This window comes from Oryctolagus cuniculus, chromosome 15 (assembly GCF_964237555.1).
Source record: "Oryctolagus cuniculus chromosome 15, mOryCun1.1, whole genome shotgun sequence".
NCBI lineage: Eukaryota > Metazoa > Chordata > Mammalia > Lagomorpha > Leporidae > Oryctolagus > Oryctolagus cuniculus.
This window is the reverse complement of record NC_091446.1, coordinates 13177522-13196122: the sequence shown is the minus strand read 5'-3', so window position 1 is coordinate 13196122 and position 18601 is coordinate 13177522. Positions and strand designations below refer to the sequence as shown.

Genomic DNA, 18601 nt, shown 5'->3' with positions numbered 1-18601 from the left:
AGCCTTAGGAAAACACCCGCAGTCACCAGGTGTTCCGGCTTGTGTTTTGCAGAATCGGCTATCCCATCCCCATGTTTGCGGGGTTCTGCATCATGTTTATCTCAACGATCAGTAAGTGTGCAACATCTCCCTCCCCGATGCGGCCACCTGTGGGCTGACTTGAAGGACACAGCCTGGGGGTGTTGGGAGTGACAGTCGCTGGAAGGAGCGCGTGGGGAGGGGGCTGGGGGGGGGGTCTCCAGCAGTGCCCCCGCGGGCTGGCGCTGATGCAGGCCTGGGCTCTTGTCCCGGCAGTGTTCGCCTTCTCCAGCAGCTACGCCTTCCTGCTCATCGCCAGGTCGCTGCAGGGTGTCGGCTCCTCCTGCTCGTCCGTGGCTGGTAGGTGTGGAAGCACCTGTGGGGGGGGGGGGGGTGCAGGGGTGGGTGTGGGGGGAGAGTGCCCCTGGTAACCCCGCTGGGCCCATTCCAGGTATTGGCCTGGTGGTGCAGATTCCCGGGGAAGCCGTGCACTCTCCCCTTAGGTCCTGGTTGGCTTCCATGGCAGGTTTGGGAAGACTGGAAGTCTGTGGGAGGGGAAGGCCAGGCACGGCCACTGTCTTGGTGCGCCCCAGAGCCGGACTGCCACCATCTCTTTCCCCGTTCAGGGATGGGCATGCTTGCCAGTGTGTACACAGATGACGAGGAGCGAGGCAACGCCATGGGGATCGCCTTGGGAGGCCTGGCCATGGGGGTCTTAGGTGGGTATGGGCCCCATGCAGGCAGCAGGGGACTGTCTGGTGCTGGACCTCAGCCAGCACCCCAGGCCCGGTGGGACCAAGGCTGCTTTCACATGGACAGACTGCCCAGCACCTTCCTTTGGTTGGGAAAGGGTGGGACGAGCCCTGAGCTGGGAGGACCTGGGCTTCCTCGCTCCCTGTCCCAGATCTCCCCAGACCCAGGTGTAGACATGAGGATGGAGTGGAATGGTGCACCAGACGTTTCTCTCTGGAACGTTCTGTGAGTTACAACCAGAGAGACATCCGCCTTCCGCTTCTGCCTCCCCCTCCTGCCCTGCCGGGGGACAGCTATCTCCCTGGCCGGGGGCTCGGCTCTTGTCCCCTCCGCTTGTTTGCTCCCAGCCCTCGTTTGGAGCCCGCAGTTTTGCACACACTGGTTTGTGAGCAGGGATGTCCTTGTCGCGCTGTGCTACACAGGCGGCACAGCCCCGTGACCAGGCTCTCACTTCCCTCGATCTTAGCTTTTGGGGTGACTCCAGCCTGTTCGTTCTTGGGGAGTTGCTCAGGCACCTTGACACTAAAGGGAACCTAGGGCCACCACCCCCAACTGTTTTGAAGCCAAGCAGAGAACCACAGGGGACAACAGATGATTCTGGGGGGTGGGGGCCACGCTAGGTGCCGGCGCCAGCCCCTCTCTCGTCCTCGCAGTGGGCCCCCCCTTTGGGAGCGTGCTGTACGAGTTTGTGGGGAAGACGGCTCCCTTCCTGGTGCTGGCTGCCTTGGTGCTCTTGGATGGAGGTGAGTAAGGCCCTGTGGGCACCTTGGCCGTGACCCTGGCATCCCTGCCGGCTGTGCCAGGGCCATGGCCACTGTCTGACTGGGGGCCGTCTTCTCTCCTTGCAGCCATTCAGCTCTTCGTGCTGCAGCCGTCCCGCGTGCAGCCAGAGGTAAGCGGTGGGGGGAAGATGGCCTAGTGGCGGCCACAGCCCTGGTGACTCGGCTGACACCCGCTTTTGCTTGACAGAGTCAGAAGGGGACGCCCCTCACCACTCTGCTGAAGGACCCGTACATCCTCATCGCCGCAGGTGGGCCGCTCTGCTTCTGCTTGGTCACGGCTGTGCTTGGGAGGAGGGGTGGGTGGCAGGGTCGCTGTTCATTTTGCTGGGGAACGTGGCTGGGGACATCCTAGCCTGAGAAAGCCGTAAGCTGCAGGAAGCCGTGTCTCCCAAAGCTCAGCCAAGGTCTTTGTTTTTCATTTGTTTTTGGGGCCTGCCAAGTGCTTGCATAGGCTACAGAGATGCTACTCCCCGCGAAGGCCGTCATTGTTTGGCCTGGAACTTTCTGGAAGAGGTCTGCCTTCTCACTCAGGCTGAGGTGCGCAGACTGACCTTGGCTGTGTCAGAGACTGGCAGCAGAGACCCAGAGTGCGGACTGGGCGCCTCTTCCCGCGGAGAGCGCTTCCCTGTACCGCAGCCAGGGGGCGCTGGAAACCCCTTGGGTCCAAGGCCCAGGTGGCTAAAAGAAAGCCCTGGGGTTCTGGGGAGGGGTCATGGGCTGCATGCTTCCGAGGGACTGCCCCCTCCGATGGCCCAGTCGCAAGCCGGCGGCCTCCCCGCCAGGCCGGGGCTGCCTGTGAGGGACCAGCCTTGTGCAGCTGCTGCCCGGGGCCTGGTGGCTGACGTCAGCAGCCACCCTGTGCTCTGGGTCTGGGAGGAAGAGACGTGCTGCTGCCTGGGGCCGCTCTGCAGACCTGGCGAGGGTGACATTTGCCTAAGCAGGGCTCACACTGGGAGGCCTGGAGGGGGTCTGGGAGAGGCGGTGCCTGCCCGTACTGTTTGCAAAGCAAAGCCCTAGGCTGGTTTTGTGGACCCCTTCTGGTCAGGGTGGAACGCAGGGGACCATGGCCCAGCTGCTGCCCCTCGTACTTACCGGTCAGAGTACCAGAAACCCGGTGCCCAGATCTCTCCGTGCTGGATGCACAGATCCCCTGGGGCCTGGCCGTCTGTGTTGGGGATGTGGAGGGTGTGTGTGTGGGGGGGCACAGATGTGACACTCCCCGCCCCCAACCCTAAGGTTCTTTCTCTTGGAAGCTCACTGCCCGATCCCTAGTCATGCAGGAAGTCGAGAGATCCACCCAGCACTGCTGGGCCTTGCACAGTGCCAGGCAGCCCTGGTGGGGGTGGGGGGAGTTAGAGCACGGGGAGTGGGAGGAGCCCAGTCATTTGTGTGTTCTGCTCTAAATGTCACAGGGAATGAAAGAAATCCTGTGTCAGGATGCACGTACCTGCTTCACGATTGCACAGTGTTCTTTGGGTTTGTTCTAGCAAATTACAGGTTCCACAGGCGCAGCTACGCAGGAAGCTCGCAGAGCGAGGGAGACGGTTCCGGGTGTTTTTTCCCATGTGCTTCTGTATTTACAAAGGGTCCTGGGTAACAGTGATAATGAGTGTGTGCACAGATACCCTACCTGTGCAGCTGACTTTACACCAACCTTCCACAGTGCACCTATGCTGAACACAGGGGGTCCTCCTGGGACTTCTGGCATCTCGGGGCATCATGAGAAATGTCCATGGGCATCGCACAGCAGAACACCTGCAAGAGCCTTCGGTTGCCCGAGACAGGAGACAGGGTGTGGTCAGGAAGCTGCCTGGCTGCCGAGCGGCCTCAAGTTACTTTGTGAATAAATTGGAGCTCCCTTCTTTCATCAACAAACTGGGTGGTGATTGCTGGGGCTCCCTCAGTTCCCAGGATTCTGTTTACCATCATGAATGGTGGTCGCCCCTCCCTACCCACTTGACTTGCAGGTCATCTCTCTCTCAAGCAGGAGTGGTTCTGGCCGCCCAGGCTGGGGGCTTGGGGTCTCCCTGGATACAGCAGGGACTCCGTGTGGAAGCAGAGACTCTAACCTCTTCCTCCCTTAAAGGCGCCATCTGCTTTGCAAACATGGGGATCGCCATGCTGGAGCCGGCCCTGCCTATCTGGATGATGGAGACCATGTGTTCCCGGAAGTGGCAGCTGGGTAAGGCCCCCGCGGCTCTTCTGATTCTAGAACTTTTCATGCCGGGATGATGGAGTGAGTGCTCTGCTGGACTCTGGAAGGGGCCAGTGCCTTGGGTAGCACTGGGGTGGTCTGTCCCTGTGCTGGTTTTACATCATGCCTGGTAGATGTGTCCTCTAGATGAGAAGGGGACAGTACATTGATTATATTCACATAACCTTTTTTGGTCATCATTGTTCTGTTTATTTATTTATTTATTTTTTTAACAGGCAGAGTGGACAGTGAGAGAGAGAGAGAGAGAGACAGAAAGGTCTTCCTTTGCCGTTGGTTCACCCTCCAATGGCCACCGCGGCCTGTGCGCTGCGGCCGGTGCACCGCGCTGATCTGAAGGCAGGAGCCAGGTACTTATCCTGGTCTCCCATCGGGTGCAGGGTCCAAGCACTTGGGCCATCCTCCACTGCACTCCCGGGCCACAGCAGAGAGCTGGCCTGGAAGAGGGGCAACCGGGACAGAATCCGGCGCCCCGACCGGGACTAGAACCCGGTGTGCGGAGGATTAGCCTAGTGAGCCGCGGCGCCGGCTCTGTTATTGTTAACCTCTTCCTGTGCCTAATTTATAGACTAACCTTTATCACGGACATGTATGTGTAGGGAAAAAAAAACCAGTCTACGTAGGGTTTGATGCTGTCCTCAGGTTCAGACACCCACTGGAGACTTGAAATATAGCCCCTGGGAACAGGGTGGGGGACTGCTGTAATCGTGTTACAGTTTCTGTTAGACTGGGTTCAGCGTTGATGCTTGTGTGACTTGCAAATACTGTTCCAAGCTGAGGTGTGTAGGGGACTGTGATGCAGTTCCTTTCTTTTTACAACTTGTTTTTCCTGGAGTTAGCATTGCCTTGCTTTTTCATTTTCTTCCTTTTCCATGTGACGTTTGTGAGTCCATCCCCCAGCCCCTGTGGCAGAGATGAAAGGGCCCCTCAGCACAGTCAGGCGCGTCCCCGAAGCTTCTGGGTCTTCACTTGTTTGCGGGTGTGGTCCTGGCTTCTCCACTGTAGGCCTGCTGCTTTGCCGGGACTTCCTCCCTCATCACCTGGGCGTCGTCTTAGCCTCTCGTGCATCTCCGTGTCCTTGTCCCCTGGGGCCTCTCTCAGCCCCTCGTGCATCTCCGTGTCCTTGTCCCCTGGGTCCTCCCTCAGCCCCTCGTGCATCTCTGTGTCCTTGTCCCCTGGGGCCTCTCTCAGGCCCTCGTGCATCTCCGTGTCCTTGTCCCCTGGGGCCTCTCTTGGGTTTGCTCCCGCGTTGTGGTAGAGCATAACCTACAGCAGCTTTCTGAAGGAGGGTGTGTGGCAGGCGAGGTGACAGTCCGCGTGTGGGATTCCTGGTTGGCAGTGACTCCGCGTGTGGGATTCCTGGTTGGGAGTGACTCCGCGTGTGGGATTCCTGGTTGGCAGCGACTCCGCGTGTGGGATTCCTGGTTGGCAGCGACTCCGCGTGTGGGATTCCTGGTTGGGAGTGACTTCCCACTGGCGTTTGGAGCTGGAATTCTGTTGCTGTGTAGCACCCAGCGCTGCAGTCGGAGACCGGTGTGGTTTCCTTCCTGCTCCCCAGGTCTGAGAAATTGTGTGCAACCCGACGCTCCCACCCGTTTGCGAGAACTCTCTCCAGCAGGTTATATGTCGGACCTCTAGATCTCATTCTTCTAGTTTATCTTGTCTTTTGCTTTGTACCTTCATCTTTTAAACTATTGGATTTTGAGAATTGGTGCTATCATGTCTTAAACTTGAAGAGTCCTTTTTCCATATACCTGGAGTGGTTTAAGTTTTAAATTTTTCTTGACAATGAAACAGTCTCTTATTTGGCAGGAAGGCTCTTGTTCAGTTTCGGTTTTCAGCTTCTCCTGTTGCCTCTGGCTTCCAGACTGCCTGGGGTTCCAGGGTCCCTAAACCACTCAAACTGTCCCCTGTGGGGTGACGGCAGGAGGACTGCTCGGAGGGAGAGGCGATCCCGTCCCTGTCCCCGCCTTCCTCCCTGAGTTCCCTGGGTTATGGGGCCAGAGTGTCCCTTCTCACGGAGCTCCCCACGCACGGCGGAACATTCCGGCCCTCTGCTGCGTCCCTCACTGTCCCCTGCTTGCTTCTCCCTGTCACCGCTGTGTCTCCTCTTCTGTCTGTCCTAAGGTGATGTGTACGGGGAAGAGGGGGGAGGGGCATCTAGAATTTTCTTTTATTCATTGACTAATATTTACATGTTTGGCATTCAGTGTTGTTACTGTGACTGTAAAGATTGTTCCAGGCTGAGGTGTGCGAATGTGACCTTATCATTACTGTTGTTATTTATTTTGAGGGGTGAGAGACAGACAGGTGTGCTGAGAGCGCACCCATCTGCTCGTGCATTCCCCGGATGACTGGGCTGGCCGGGGCTGTAGCCAGACACCGGCCATGCAGTGCAGGCCTTCCACGTGGGTGGCGGGAATGCAGCTACGTGAGCCGTCACTGTGGCCTGCTCGGGGTTTGTATCAGGGAACTGGAGTCGGGAATCGACCTGGCGCGCTGCGGCAGAGTGTAGGTGTCTTAGCCACTGGACTGCATACGCGCGATGACCCCAGATTCCTTACCGATGAATTTGGGCCATTTTCCTTTGGAGTTGTTTGCTCTTAGAATTTTAACTGTTCCTAGTGGACGAAGATCCTGGTCCTTGTCAGAGGTTTCACCGATATGGCCCTCACTTCATTGCATGTCTTGGACTTCGTGGGTGCTGTTTTTTTCTACTTGGAACATTCAACATGCCACTCTTAAGAGTTCGCAGTCTTCACTTTTGTGTCATTGTCGCTTCAAAGCCTTTCCCACGCCAAAATTACCTACTAAAAAAAAAAAACATGCTTTTCTCTAATACTCATGTGATTTTTTACATTAACATAGTGGCCTTCTAAGGCATTTATTCTGGTACACGCACGGCTCGCGACCAGGGTGCGGTGTGTCGTCTGTGTGGTCAGCTTGTTGTCCAGGCTGTGGTCCCCTGACTTCTCCTGTCTGCAGCAGCCTCGCGCTGGCCGTGTGTTCTCGGCTGTCTTTCTGGATCCTTCCATTCTGTTGATCTGCTTGCCAATCCCTGGGTCAGTCCCCGCCACCTCCCTAATCATAGTAGCTTTCAATGCTGTTTAATATCTCTAAGACCAATCCTTCATATGTAGCTCTTTATGACCCTAATGATTATTCTTCCGAGAGATTTCTTTTCGTAGTTCCTCCATCACACAGGTGGACATCTTTAGGTGGAGCCCCAGTCCTGAGCGAAGGCAGGTGGCTCTGTTTTTCTCGGGCCTCAGGTCCCCGGTGGAGTGGGGTGGGGAGACACTGCCTCCTGTTGTAGACTTTCCCTGCCCTGCCTGCCTCGGGCCGGCATTGAGTTGTGTTTTCAGCCCTGAAAAAGCTCCGCCTGGCTTGGGGCAGGGACTGGTCGCGGGTCGGAGGACTGTGTTCAGGAATCAGAGTCAGGATGGTCGTGTGACCTTATGTACACACTAGACCTTATGAAAAGGTGGATTTTAGAGTGTGAGTTGTAGCACACGAGAAAACCAAAACAAGCCCCACATAATGGGAGTTATTTGGTGACGGAGGAAGGACTTTTGGAGCTAAGTTAAGGACAGGCAGACTTGCTGCTCCGAGCTCCCGGGGCCGAGAGGAGACCACCTGCAGGGGCTGGCGTTGCAGCAGGGGGAGTTGCTACTTGGGACGCCCCAGTCCACATTGGAGCGCTGGGAGTGAGTCCTGGCCACTCAGCTTCCAGCTCAGCTTCCTGCTGATGTACGCCCTAGGAGGCTGTAGGGGATGGCGCAAGTGTTCGGGACCCTGCTACCTTGGTTGGAGACCCAGATAGAATTCCTGGCTCCTGGCTTTAACCTGGCCCAGCCCCAGCTATTGCAGGCATTTGGGGAGTGAGCTAGCGGATGGAAGATCTTTTTTTCTCCCTCTCTTGTTCTGCCTTTTCCATTAGAAAAAGAGGAGCCCTTCAGAGCTCCCAGAGCAAGCGGGCCACTTGGCGGGGGTTGGGGGGACATCCTTCCAAAGCTGGGTGAGCACCCGCGAGCTTTGCAGAGGACAAGGACACCGTGTCGCCTTGTCGCCAGTGCTCATGCAGTGCCTTCCAGCTTTGCCTTCCCTCTGATCCTGGTGGCAGCCTGAGCGGCAGGTGTTCTGGGGAGGGGCCCCCATCCAGTGGGAGTGGGGGATGTGCAGAGCCGCCTGAGTGGAGCCCCTGCCTTTGCTTTGCAAGTGCTCTTGGGCAGACACTGCTTCGATGCTTCCGCTGTCCCTGCCTGACCGACTTATGATCCTAATTGAATGTGTCCTAGCCGTGCCGGGGCACTTAGCTGCTGTGCTCTCGGCCTCGCCAGACAAAGCCCGAGGCTCTTCCTATAAAGTCTTTAAGGTCAGTCAGAAGGCCAGGGCCATCCGGTGAGATAGCCGAGCGCAGGCTGCCTGTGTGTCACCGGGAGAGGCCTCGTGGCTTTGTCGCTGAGCGAGATGCTCGGGATTGGACCAACCGGACCGGTGCACTGCCCGTTGCCTCCAAGACACACTTGCCTTTCGACAAGAGAATCTCACTTGTGCATCTGCTCCGGGATGCGCTCCTTTGTGTGGTCCCTGCAGCTGGCAGCTCTCAAACCCTGGGCCTGGGGATGGTGAGTGTGGAGGAGCCAGTGCCGAGGGCCGGGCAGCCCCACGGCTGTACAGGGACCACCTGCCTTTCTGCTCCCCTCACTGTCCCTGGAGAAGCGCCCTCACATCAGAGGTCAGAGCAGAACATTATTATTTGCACCATGGATGACACGCGATTGCTCCTGTGGGCGTGGGTTTCGGGGCAGAGACAGACGGCAGCGCGTGCTCACTCCCGAAGGCCCTCTCACGAGTCTGCCCATGCGTGGAAGCTCTGGGTTTGGGCAGGTGGAGAGAGCATCTTTTCTCTGAACCTCAAGTTCTAGGTCTGGACCTTTCCCAGACAGCTGGAGACCCAGGAGGCAGAGCCGGAGTCCAGGGGGAGGTTTGTAGGCCCCAGAAGCAAAGCGTAGGCCCTGGGGAAGAGGCCCCAGGGCAGGCTGGAGCCAGTCTTTGTTCTGGCTCTTCTGGCCCATTTGTCTATGAGATGTGGCACAGTGAGGGTGGACCCAGGGACCCTGGCTGCGGGGCGGGACCCGCTATGCTCTGGCCAGCTGTCACCTCGGGCTGGTCCCACGCAGCCCCGCTGGGCCCCAACATGCAAGGAGCTTGCCAGCATCCTGTGGCTCTGGGCTGTGTGACTCTCAGTCCCCCGAACCTCCTGTGGGGTGGGGCAGCGTGAGGCCATCGCCCCGCCCTTGTTCCAGGCCCTTGGGGACCCTCAGTCACAGCTGTGGCTGAGCAGGCTTCTCCCCTGGGTGTGTCAGAGGCTGGGGTTGAAGCCCAGGTTTATTAATTTTTTTAAAGATTTCTTATTTGGAAGGCAGAGCCACAGAGAGAGGGGGAGGGGAGGGATGATGGAGGGATCCTCCATCCGCTGGGTCACCCCCCAAATGGCTGGGTCAGGCTGTAAGCCAGGAGCCTCCTCCAGGTCTCCCGTGTGGGTGTGGGGTCCGAGCGCTTGGGCCTTCCTCTGCTGCTTTCCCAGACACATTATCCAAAAAGGAGCTGGATCAGAAGCAGAGCAGCCGGGACTGGAACGGGCGCCCATGTGGGATGCTGGGATGCAGGTGGAGGCTCTGCCTACGCCACAGCGCCGGCACGAGGCCCGGTTTTACAATGGGCCAGGGAGACACACTCTCAGCGTGAACTCTAGTGTGGGCGGAGAGAAGTGGGGAGCCGTGGAGCTCCAGTGAGGGGGGCAGCAGCCAGCAGGAGGAGGCCTGCTGCACGTGGCCGTGGGCACCGGGTTGGTGTGGAGTGCGTGGCTGTTTCTAAGGGTCTTATCGTGCAGGTTCCCTTCTCCTCTTCAAAGCCACCCTTGTGGGTGTTCTTGGTGGGAGCGGTGGCTGTTCCTTGGGCGCTGGAGAGGGTGGGGTGACCTCCCTTAAGCCCCGGCTAGCAAGCTCACACTGAAGCCGATGCCTTGCTCCACACGCCTTCTAATCGGTGCTGTTTCTTGAGAATCAGGAGGTGGAGTTTGCTGTCCTAGAGCTCGGGCTGTTCATGGAAAATAGCACGCACCCTGCTCCTGGGCCCCAGCTAGGCCCTGGGCACTGCACAGGTGCATGCTGGGAAGCGGCAGCTGTCCTGCGCACCTGCATTCCTGCTCGAGGCCTTGGTTTGGGGCTGTGGCGGGGGCCCTGCTCCCAGAGTCGGGACCCAGCAGGTGGTCTGGATCTCAGGCCGGGTTCTCTGGGAGCCACTTCTGTGCCAGGGCTCCAGACGGGCTGCCCGGGGACTGAGCTCCGCCCTGAATTAGGTTCTGGTTGGCTGGAGCCGTGTTGGCCTGCATGGGGTTTCTGTTTTATGAAACTGAATTACCAGCATTTGCCAGAAGTGGCAGCTGCTTTATCAGACGGCGTCTGGGTGCTTTGGGCCACACTGTTAATTTTCCTACGGTTGGCTTGCTTGGTTCGTTTGTGCCTGCCTGGGCCTTGGAGACACTTGTCCTGAGATTGGGGTCATCACAATTTCTTACCATCCAGAACCACACCCTCTCTAGAGTGGGGAGTCCGCCAGGTGCCTTGTGAAGCCAGGTTTCAATGGCGTCTTCTGGGGCGGGGAGGGGGGACTTTGCCAGCTGTAGGCTCCGGGGCCCGAGAGCAGGGCATCTGTCCTTTTGTTCTGTTCCAGTCACAGTTCAAAGGTCATCTGATTCTTTCCTTTGGAGATGCTGTGACAAGACAAGAGTCACGTTGGCTGTGTCTGTGCTGCGGGCCAGTGCTGTGTTGGGCACGTGGCTGTCAGAGCAAGTTTGCTGAGTCAGATGACGCTGAACAATTATTTGGCCACCGCGTATTGATAAGCATGAAAGAAATGACTTCCCGGAATATGAGATTCTTCTTTATTATTTCCCAGAAGCTCCGTGTCTGAAATGATTTGGTTTGTGATTTAGTTCGTGCCACTTGTCATTTTGAAGTCCCTATTGCATTGGGAGGCTCCGCTGTTTCTGGGTTTGCTAGGTCGCCTTAGTGCTTTGCCCTTAAAGGGACAAGGTCACACTTGTCCATTCTGTGCTGGTGAGCTCCCGGGACCAGAAAGGCCTGCGGCCAGCTGTGTGCTCAGGCAGCAGGCACTGGCCGACCGCCTACCTGATTTCCACATGCCTACGCGATTTCCACAGTCATAAGTTTGAGAACAAAGCGACTTTACCACTGTGGTCCAAGGCTTGGAATCAAATGTACATCCAGTTTGTAGAAAAAGCTTGAAGAGCTGTCTGTCAAGATTGTCCTAATACGGTTTGGGGACCAGAGGGAGCGGTGTGGACAAATCCCCCAGCAGAGGGCACGTTCAAGGCCACCCACTGCCAGCGTGAAAATGTTGGACACATATGACTTCGCCACGCAAACTGGCTGCATAATGTATGGTTTTTCCATGAAAAGAGATCGATAAAGCTATAGAAAAGGAATCAGGATGTAGAACAGAAAGTATAGTAAAAACCTATTTTTTTTTTGAAAAAAGAATCCTGTGCACATATATCTAGAAACATGTATGAACTCGGACAGGAAAATCACTGGTGGTGATCTGAAGGCTGGGGTTTGGGGTAACTTCAACTTCGTCCTTCTGGCTAACCTCCCCCCTTTTCCCTAATTCTTGTCATGATGTCTGACCTCTGTCACATGAAATCACAAAGAGAAGGGACCGGACACTGTGCGAGGCCGCGCTGCAGGTGGGCCGAGGGAAAGTGGCGGCAGGCGCTGCCCTGGTGGTCCCCACGTCCGCCCCCGCCAGGCCGAGATGGAGTGTGATAGAGCGGCGATGGCGGGGTGCTTTTCATTTCTGGAGTGTCGCAGCTGCTGCTTGTGAGACCGATAAGCCCCGTGGGGTCCAGACGGAAGCCGGCCGCCACCGGATATTAGCTGCCCGGGTGCGGGCCCTGGGGCGCCGTGTCAGCGGCTCTCATCAGCGCCGTGGTGTCTGTGGTTATTAGTTTTCTACCCTGGGACTGATGTCAGCACTGATAAGGTGTCCTTTTCATAAATTTCCAGGCATTGCTTTCTTGCCAGCCAGCATCTCTTATCTCATTGGAACCAATATTTTTGGGATCCTTGCACACAAGATGGGGAGGTAAGATGGAAACCTCGCTCATCCTGTCGGTCGCGTGCTGCTTCAGAGCGCTGCTCGGTTCTCCTGCCGTGGCTGCTCGGGGCCGCTGCTCGCTTGCCTTTGACGATCTGGGCTGGCGAAGAGGCCGAGTGCGCGTGTCCTGATGGTGCCTCTTCTCCCGACAGGTGGCTCTGCGCGCTCGTGGGGATGATCGTCGTTGGAGTCAGCATTTTGTGTGTGAGTAAACAATGGCACTTGACAAACGTTTGTGACAAGTCTGTGACTTGACCATTCGGACAAGAATCACCAAGCCACATTATAAAGCCGTTTGTTACAACTTTCTTATCTTCAACATTTTTTTGGACAAGAACTCTCCAAGTGGTGTATTTTCATTCTGTCCAAGGTCATTTAAAATGTTTGCTTACTTTGCTTGCAGTTGGCCACGGCTCCTCCACCTCCATCACCTTAAACATTGCAGTGCTTGAAACACCTCAGGACAATGAGCCTGAAACAGCACCATGGTTTTCTAGAATAGGACATTTTCTACCAATGGCCAGTGTCCACGCCAGAGGTGGCCTTCTGTCCGTGTCAAGGCCTGAGCGTGGACTGTGCTGATCGCCACTTGTGGCACTGGCTGCTCTTCCTGGTAGTCATGGAACCTGTTTCTAGCTTCGATGGTCTCCCCAGACCCCATCCTTTCTCCTCCCGTTCCCTCGGAAGGGAACAGGCACACCACGCAGAGAAAACATTTTCAAGACGATTTTGAGTTGGATATCTTGATATCTGACACTAACACGGATTTTCCTCTTACAGATTCCTTTTGCAAAAAACATTTACGGGCTCATAGCTCCCAACTTTGGAGTTGGTTTTGCTATTGGTAAGTCACGTGGGCCTGTGCCTCCGTTTGCAACTACTCTTGCGCCAGGAAAGATCTCCTCTCCCTTTGATCAGCTGTTAGGTATTCCGCCTCAGTGTGCAGGGGCTCAAAGCGGCTGAGGGCAGCTTGGCTCCACCTCATCCTTACATCGTCCGCGTCCTAGCTGGTTATTTCCTGAAAACCAGCATGCAAAAAGCCCGATATTGACAGGAACAAAGCCAGCTCTCCAATGCTGTGTGCTTGGACAGTGGAAGGAGGCCCTTCCCCAGGGCACATCTGCCTGGCTCCCGTCTGTGAGCAGGCCTTCCCGGGTGAGGCTGAGGGAAAAGACCAGTACTTCTTGTAGGGTTGGAACAGGGGAAGCAAGCTGATAATCATGGCCATCTGTGCGGTAGGGGTTTTCACAGGCAAAGCAGCTGGGTCTCTGTATTGTTAGGGACAGCAATGAATACGTGAGGAAAAACCCTTGTTCGTGTTGTGAAGAGTATACTTCTGTTTGTTATCCTTACCCACTGTCATGATACAAGTAAGTGCAGAATCCGTCCCCCATCGAGGCCGGGGCTGATCTTTGAGTGGCACAACAGAAAGAATGACCTGAGTCTTTCTGACCCCCGGCGAGGTCAGGCTCAGGTAGTAGGTGTGAAGGAACTTTAAAAAGTTGGTGGAAAGTGGAGTTAAAGGAGAAGTTGATTTTGGTGCAAAGAAATTTTGAAGTCTGTTTTTTTCATAATATACAATTTCCATGAACTTTTTTTTTAAAGACTTATTTATTTATTTGAAAGGGTTACAGAGAGGGAGAGAGACAGAGAAGGAGAGAGACGGAGAGGGAGAGAGACGGCGGGGGGGGGGAGGTCTTCTATCTGCTGGTTCACTCCCCAAATGGCCGCAATGGCCAGACCAGGGCCAATCTGAAGCCAGGAGCCAGGAGCTTCTTCCAGGTCTCCCGCACGGGTGCAGGGACCCAAGCACTTGGGCCATCTTCCCCTGCTTTCCCAGGCCACAGCAGAGAGCTGGATTGGAAGTGGAGCAGCTGGGGCTAGAATCGGCACCCACATGGGATGCTGGCACTGCAGGTGGCGGCCTTACCCACCACGCCACAGCGCCGGCCCCTCCATGAACTTTTTGAAGTACCCTTGTCTGTTCTTACAGTGTTGTCATAGCATCCGTCCCCGCTGTAGTTGATTTTTCAGCTCTGCCTGATGCCCAACTCTCACATTAGTTTTGCATACCTGTCCCAGCACCTTGCATGCATGAGACAGTGAGCAAACACCACTGGAGTGAAGGCCACTGCCGCCGTACAGCTGAGGGTGCTATCATTTGAGTTCCCTGCTCGGTGGACTCGGGGATCTTAGCTCATTGTCATTGTAGCCGGTCGTTAGCAACCCATTTTATAGGTGGAGAAACTGATGTTTACAGAGCTGGGCATGACCACACCCACACAGCCCAGTTCTGGGATTTGAACCCAGAACTCTGAAGGCATGCACTTTGTCTTTGCTGCTTGTCGCAGACCCGTCAAGAACCGGGTGACAGAACCGCTGGTTGTGGTGGTGGTTCTTAGGTAACTAAAGGAACCGACCTCTCCGAGTTCCAGTCTGCAAGACTCCGCTGGGTACCTCTGTGCATTCTCCACCTTCGTAACCCCTCCGGTCTCCGTGTGAGGCCCAGTGTGGATGGGGAGGCAAGGGGCAGAGCAAGCACTCGGAGGCCCAGCAAGGACTTGGGGACCCTGGAGTTCCCGCGCAGTTTTCGGCCATGTGTGCTGGGGGAGAGCTGTGCTGTTGGGCTGTGCCACGAGGCTCGGCAGGGAGGGTGGCACAGCGCAAGAGCCGGTGGGGCACTGAGTTCAGGGCGGTGGGGTGACTGTCCGGTTTCTGTACACTGCCCCCTGCCTGTCCCCAGGGATGGTGGACTCGTCAATGATGCCCATCATGGGCTACCTCGTGGACCTGCGGCATGTGTCTGTCTACGGGAGCGTGTATGCCATTGCGGACGTGGCTTTCTGTATGGGATACGCGATAGGTAAGGGCACGGGCTTTTCAAAGAACCTTTTACCTCGGTGCAGAGCAGAAAATGCTTACGAAAGTGATTGAGTCTTTGCACCCTTGTATCTCCAAGACGCCTGGAGACGGCTTTGTCTAATTCTCTGTCCCTGAAAGGTCCGTCGGCCGGCGGGGCCATCGCAAAGGCAATTGGGTTTCCCTGGCTCATGACGATCATCGGGATCATTGACATTCTTTTTGCTCCTCTCTGCTTCTTTCTCCGGAGCCCACCTGCCAAGGAGGAAAAAATGGTAAGAAAAATGTAGGGTGCAATGAAGCACTTCTTGTTTTCGCATGGTCTTCTGGGTAATCCCTCATAGTTATTTCCTCCTAGTTTAACTCTGAAATGTGTTTTTGCTCCTTTGGGGCAAAAGCCTCCAAACCTAAATAATGAGTTTTTTAGTTTGTACCACATGGGGAAGTTACTTTATTTTTGATTTATTTTATTTATTTATTTGAAAGAGTTAGAGGTAGAGACAGAGAGAGAGGTCTTCTGTCCACTGGTCCACTCCCCAATTAGCTGCAACGGCCGGAGCTGTGCTGATCAGGAGCCAGGAGCTTCCTCCTGGTCTCCCACGTGGGTGCAGGGGCCCAAGCACTTGGGCCATCCTCCACTGCTTTCCCAGGCCACAGCAGAGAGCTAGATTAGAAGTGGAGCAGCCAGGACTAGAACCAGTGCCCAATTGGGTGCTTCAGGCCAGGGCTTTAACCTGCTGTGCCATGGTGCCGGCCCCTACTTTATTTAACTACTTTCACACTTAAACTTGAAGAGTGAAATGATTGTATAAATTAGCAGCCATATAGCTCTTTCATCAACCAGATAGAAACCCGGCATAGTTCAGTTCCTATGGTTCTGGTGAATGGTGGACATCCATTTCCTGCCTCCTGGACTAACTCCCAAGATCAGCCGTTTGTGGTGCTGTTTGCTTTTCTCTTAACCCTTACAGCCTTCTGTGAGAGTTGACGTTTTGGTCTGTACTGTATGTAGGATTCCGGTAATGGGCTCAGGCTTTTAGAAGTGGGAAATCATAGTGTAGATGGTTGGGGTACACATGTGAGTCTCCCTACAGCTGTTGAGGTCATAACTTCATGAGCAGAAGCATCACCAGGGACAAGAGGGAAGGTGTCCCTCTGAACAGGTGCATGGCTGTTGTCTCTACTTGGAGTCTTGAGTCGTTTTAAGTTTACCTTACCCAGCAAGGAGAAACTTAGTTTCTGGTCATCCATGATGATCGGCCATGTTGCTGCTGTCTGAAATGTCGGATGCTACCAGGCACGTGCCAGCTGCAAGGGGGAGCAGGAACTGTTTCTGAATGGATGTGAGCTTCACTGGGGGTGCTTTTGTGGAAATGTATCAGAGATTCTAACGGCTGCACTGAGTGTGTTATGATGCCCTTTGATGGTTTTCTCCAAAAGTGAATTTACAGGCCCTGAAGTTAGGTGACTGCGGATGTTCGTCTAGGGCATTTGTTAGTCATTCACCCACGCAGCACAGGTAAAGAATGCACCACGCGCTGGGCACTGGCCTCGTGCCCTGCATCATTCAGGATTTAACCGCAGAACTTTGAGCTACCCAGGGCCTGTTGGGCTCCTGGAGAGTGGAAGGAGCTGGGGAAAAACATAGACGCCCCCTCCCTCCCTCCCTCGATGCGTCCCTGGCCCTGAGCAACTGTGGCATTTTCTGAGCCCTGTCTTAAGGGACTTAATTCTTTTCCAGGCTGGTCGTATAAATTCCCAATCCATCTTTGTTTGGCTGACTAGCACAGTAGCTTGTCCGAATGGGGGTCAGGAAGTTCCTGGCACAACAGTGGAACACAGTCATTCTGTGCTTCTATAACGATTTGATTAAGGCTACATGAAGGTTAATTTCAACCTTTCAAATGGCTAGCAGCTGCTTCTGTCACCCGGGAGACTGTTGAGGGCTCTTGGGAACTGAATCGGCCCTACCAGGCAGGGGCTATGGGATTCTGTTTCCTTTTGCTTTGCATCCAGTGGGGAAATGGTAGCATCTACCTTACGGGTTGTCGTGAGGGTTTTGAAAGCTGAGATCGCAACAAACTGCTTGGGAAACTGGCTCAGTAAATGTATTTCCACCCTCGCTCCATTCTTCATTCTTTTACCCAACAGCGTCAGGCCAGAGAAACCCGAATTTTCTCCCTTTCTTCTGCACTTTGTGCGAGAGTTTCCTTTTGCGATGCAGACCCAGGACTGCTGAGCAGGGGTGCCTTGCCGTGGCAGCAGATGTTAGAAGCTGCCGCTGCTCTGTGTGTGTGTGTGTGTGTGTGTGTCTCTGTGTCTCTGTGTGACAGCTTATCTGAGGCAGCGGGCGTAAAGGGTGAAGTCAGGGTGAGTTTCACCGCCATGTTCTCAGAATGGCAGAAGGCAGGCCTCAGGAGCTCCTCTGTCCCCATTTAAGCCAGTTCTTTAGCTCGTCTTAGAAAGCCAAAGGAAGTGGACGAGACAATCTTGAAGGCAAAACAATAAGAACTACAGTGAAAGCCAACTTTCATTGTAAAATGTCTCAAGTACCTAGCCAATCGTTAAAAACTTGAAGTATGATCTTCCTGTCCACATTTGAGATATTATGTTGGCCATTTGACTGCCGTAATGGCAGCATTTGAGGGGGGAAGCCATGGCCGCTGTGTGCTCATTGTGCACGCAGAACGGGGAGTAAGCGGACGAGGCCGACGGACCCTAATGATCAGGGGCCATGCGGGCGGCGCAGCAGTGTGCTCTGGGGGAGGAAGAATCCATCACTGTGCACTTGAGCAAACCCGGCAGGGCTGAGCGCTGGTGTTCGGGGGCCGGCGGTCACCAGGTGCAGGTGGACTGAGTAAGGAGGCGTTCAGCCCTCAGCAAGTAATTGTCTCATTAGACAGCATCTTGATCATAAGGGGTTTGGACTTAAGCGGCTCTGTATTGAAAGGGTTCACGGATCACAAGTCATAGAATCGTGAACTGTTTTATGAGCGCGCACATTTCTTCTGCTTGGTTTACTTGATTTCTGTTTCTTCTATAATGAGTTATTTGGATTGGTGGAGAAAGAACTGTTGTCAGCAAGTGTAAAAAATGTCAACACTGTCATTGGAGAACTGCGTGCCAGTTGTAGTCGGTCACACGGTAGCCCTTCGCTGTCCAAATGCCCAGCTGAGAGTAGCTGTGTTTGGTGAGGATTTTTTCCAGGTTGAATTACTTTTCTGAGTCTGACTTACTCTTGGAAGTTTCTAATTGGTACCCAGAAGGGAAAGCAGGTGGTTTGAGAATGGCAAAGGCCCTCCCATCACCAACTCTGCTTTCTGGATGCTACAGGCTGGCCAGGATTGGCTGACTAGAGGCTAAGGAGAGCCAGTGTGCTTTGCATGTTATAATCCACTTAAAGGAACTTGTCCCTTTGCAGGGCATGTATGCAGCAGATGCAAAACCACTGTTTTCTCTAGGTATGTGCAAGAGAGTGACATTTGTCCAGTATGAACCCCTGGTGCCTTTCCAAGTCTCAAAGCCTGGAATTCTTACTTTTGAACGTTTTTGCTTTTGCATTTCACTTGGTGCAGTCATGCGTTTGCCATTGATTCTGCCCCGAGTCAGACGTGAGCTAGGCACCTGGTGGGGGCAGAACTCGGCTCTCTGTAACTAGGCTCTGCTTCAAATCCAACAAACTCCCTTCCTTTGCATTCTCTCGTCGTAGAGGGCACACACCTTTCTCCCTACAGCAGAGCGTGGAGTGTTGCTTTAAATTACCTGCCTGGCTGTCGGGCCACTCTGTGTTCCT

At 54.9% G+C, this 18601-nt stretch overlaps 2 protein-coding genes across 4 annotated transcripts in view; one reads left to right on the top strand and one right to left on the bottom strand.

Annotated features, from left to right (window-relative positions):
- Positions 1 to 18601, top strand: part of SLC18A2 (solute carrier family 18 member A2) — a 35418-nt gene that overhangs the window by 12180 nt on the left and 4637 nt on the right. Inside the window, exons 4-15 of the mRNA XM_051824209.2 lie at positions 53 to 111; positions 295 to 378; positions 645 to 737; positions 1425 to 1514; positions 1620 to 1663; positions 1741 to 1801; positions 3640 to 3735; positions 11859 to 11937; positions 12102 to 12153; positions 12730 to 12793; positions 14693 to 14812; positions 14950 to 15083. Coding sequence (XP_051680169.1) covers positions 53 to 111; positions 295 to 378; positions 645 to 737; positions 1425 to 1514; positions 1620 to 1663; positions 1741 to 1801; positions 3640 to 3735; positions 11859 to 11937; positions 12102 to 12153; positions 12730 to 12793; positions 14693 to 14812; positions 14950 to 15083 — 976 coding nt within the window. The remainder of the gene's footprint in view (positions 1 to 52; positions 112 to 294; positions 379 to 644; positions 738 to 1424; positions 1515 to 1619; positions 1664 to 1740; positions 1802 to 3639; positions 3736 to 11858; positions 11938 to 12101; positions 12154 to 12729; positions 12794 to 14692; positions 14813 to 14949; positions 15084 to 18601) is intronic.
- PDZD8 (PDZ domain containing 8) overlaps positions 3934 to 18601 on the bottom strand; it is a 107395-nt gene continuing 92727 nt past the window's right edge. For all 3 annotated transcript variants that reach the window (XR_011382761.1, XR_007911132.2, XR_011382762.1), the window contains one exon: positions 3934 to 15063. The gene's annotated coding sequence lies outside the window, so the exon portion shown is untranslated. The remainder of the gene's footprint in view (positions 15064 to 18601) is intronic.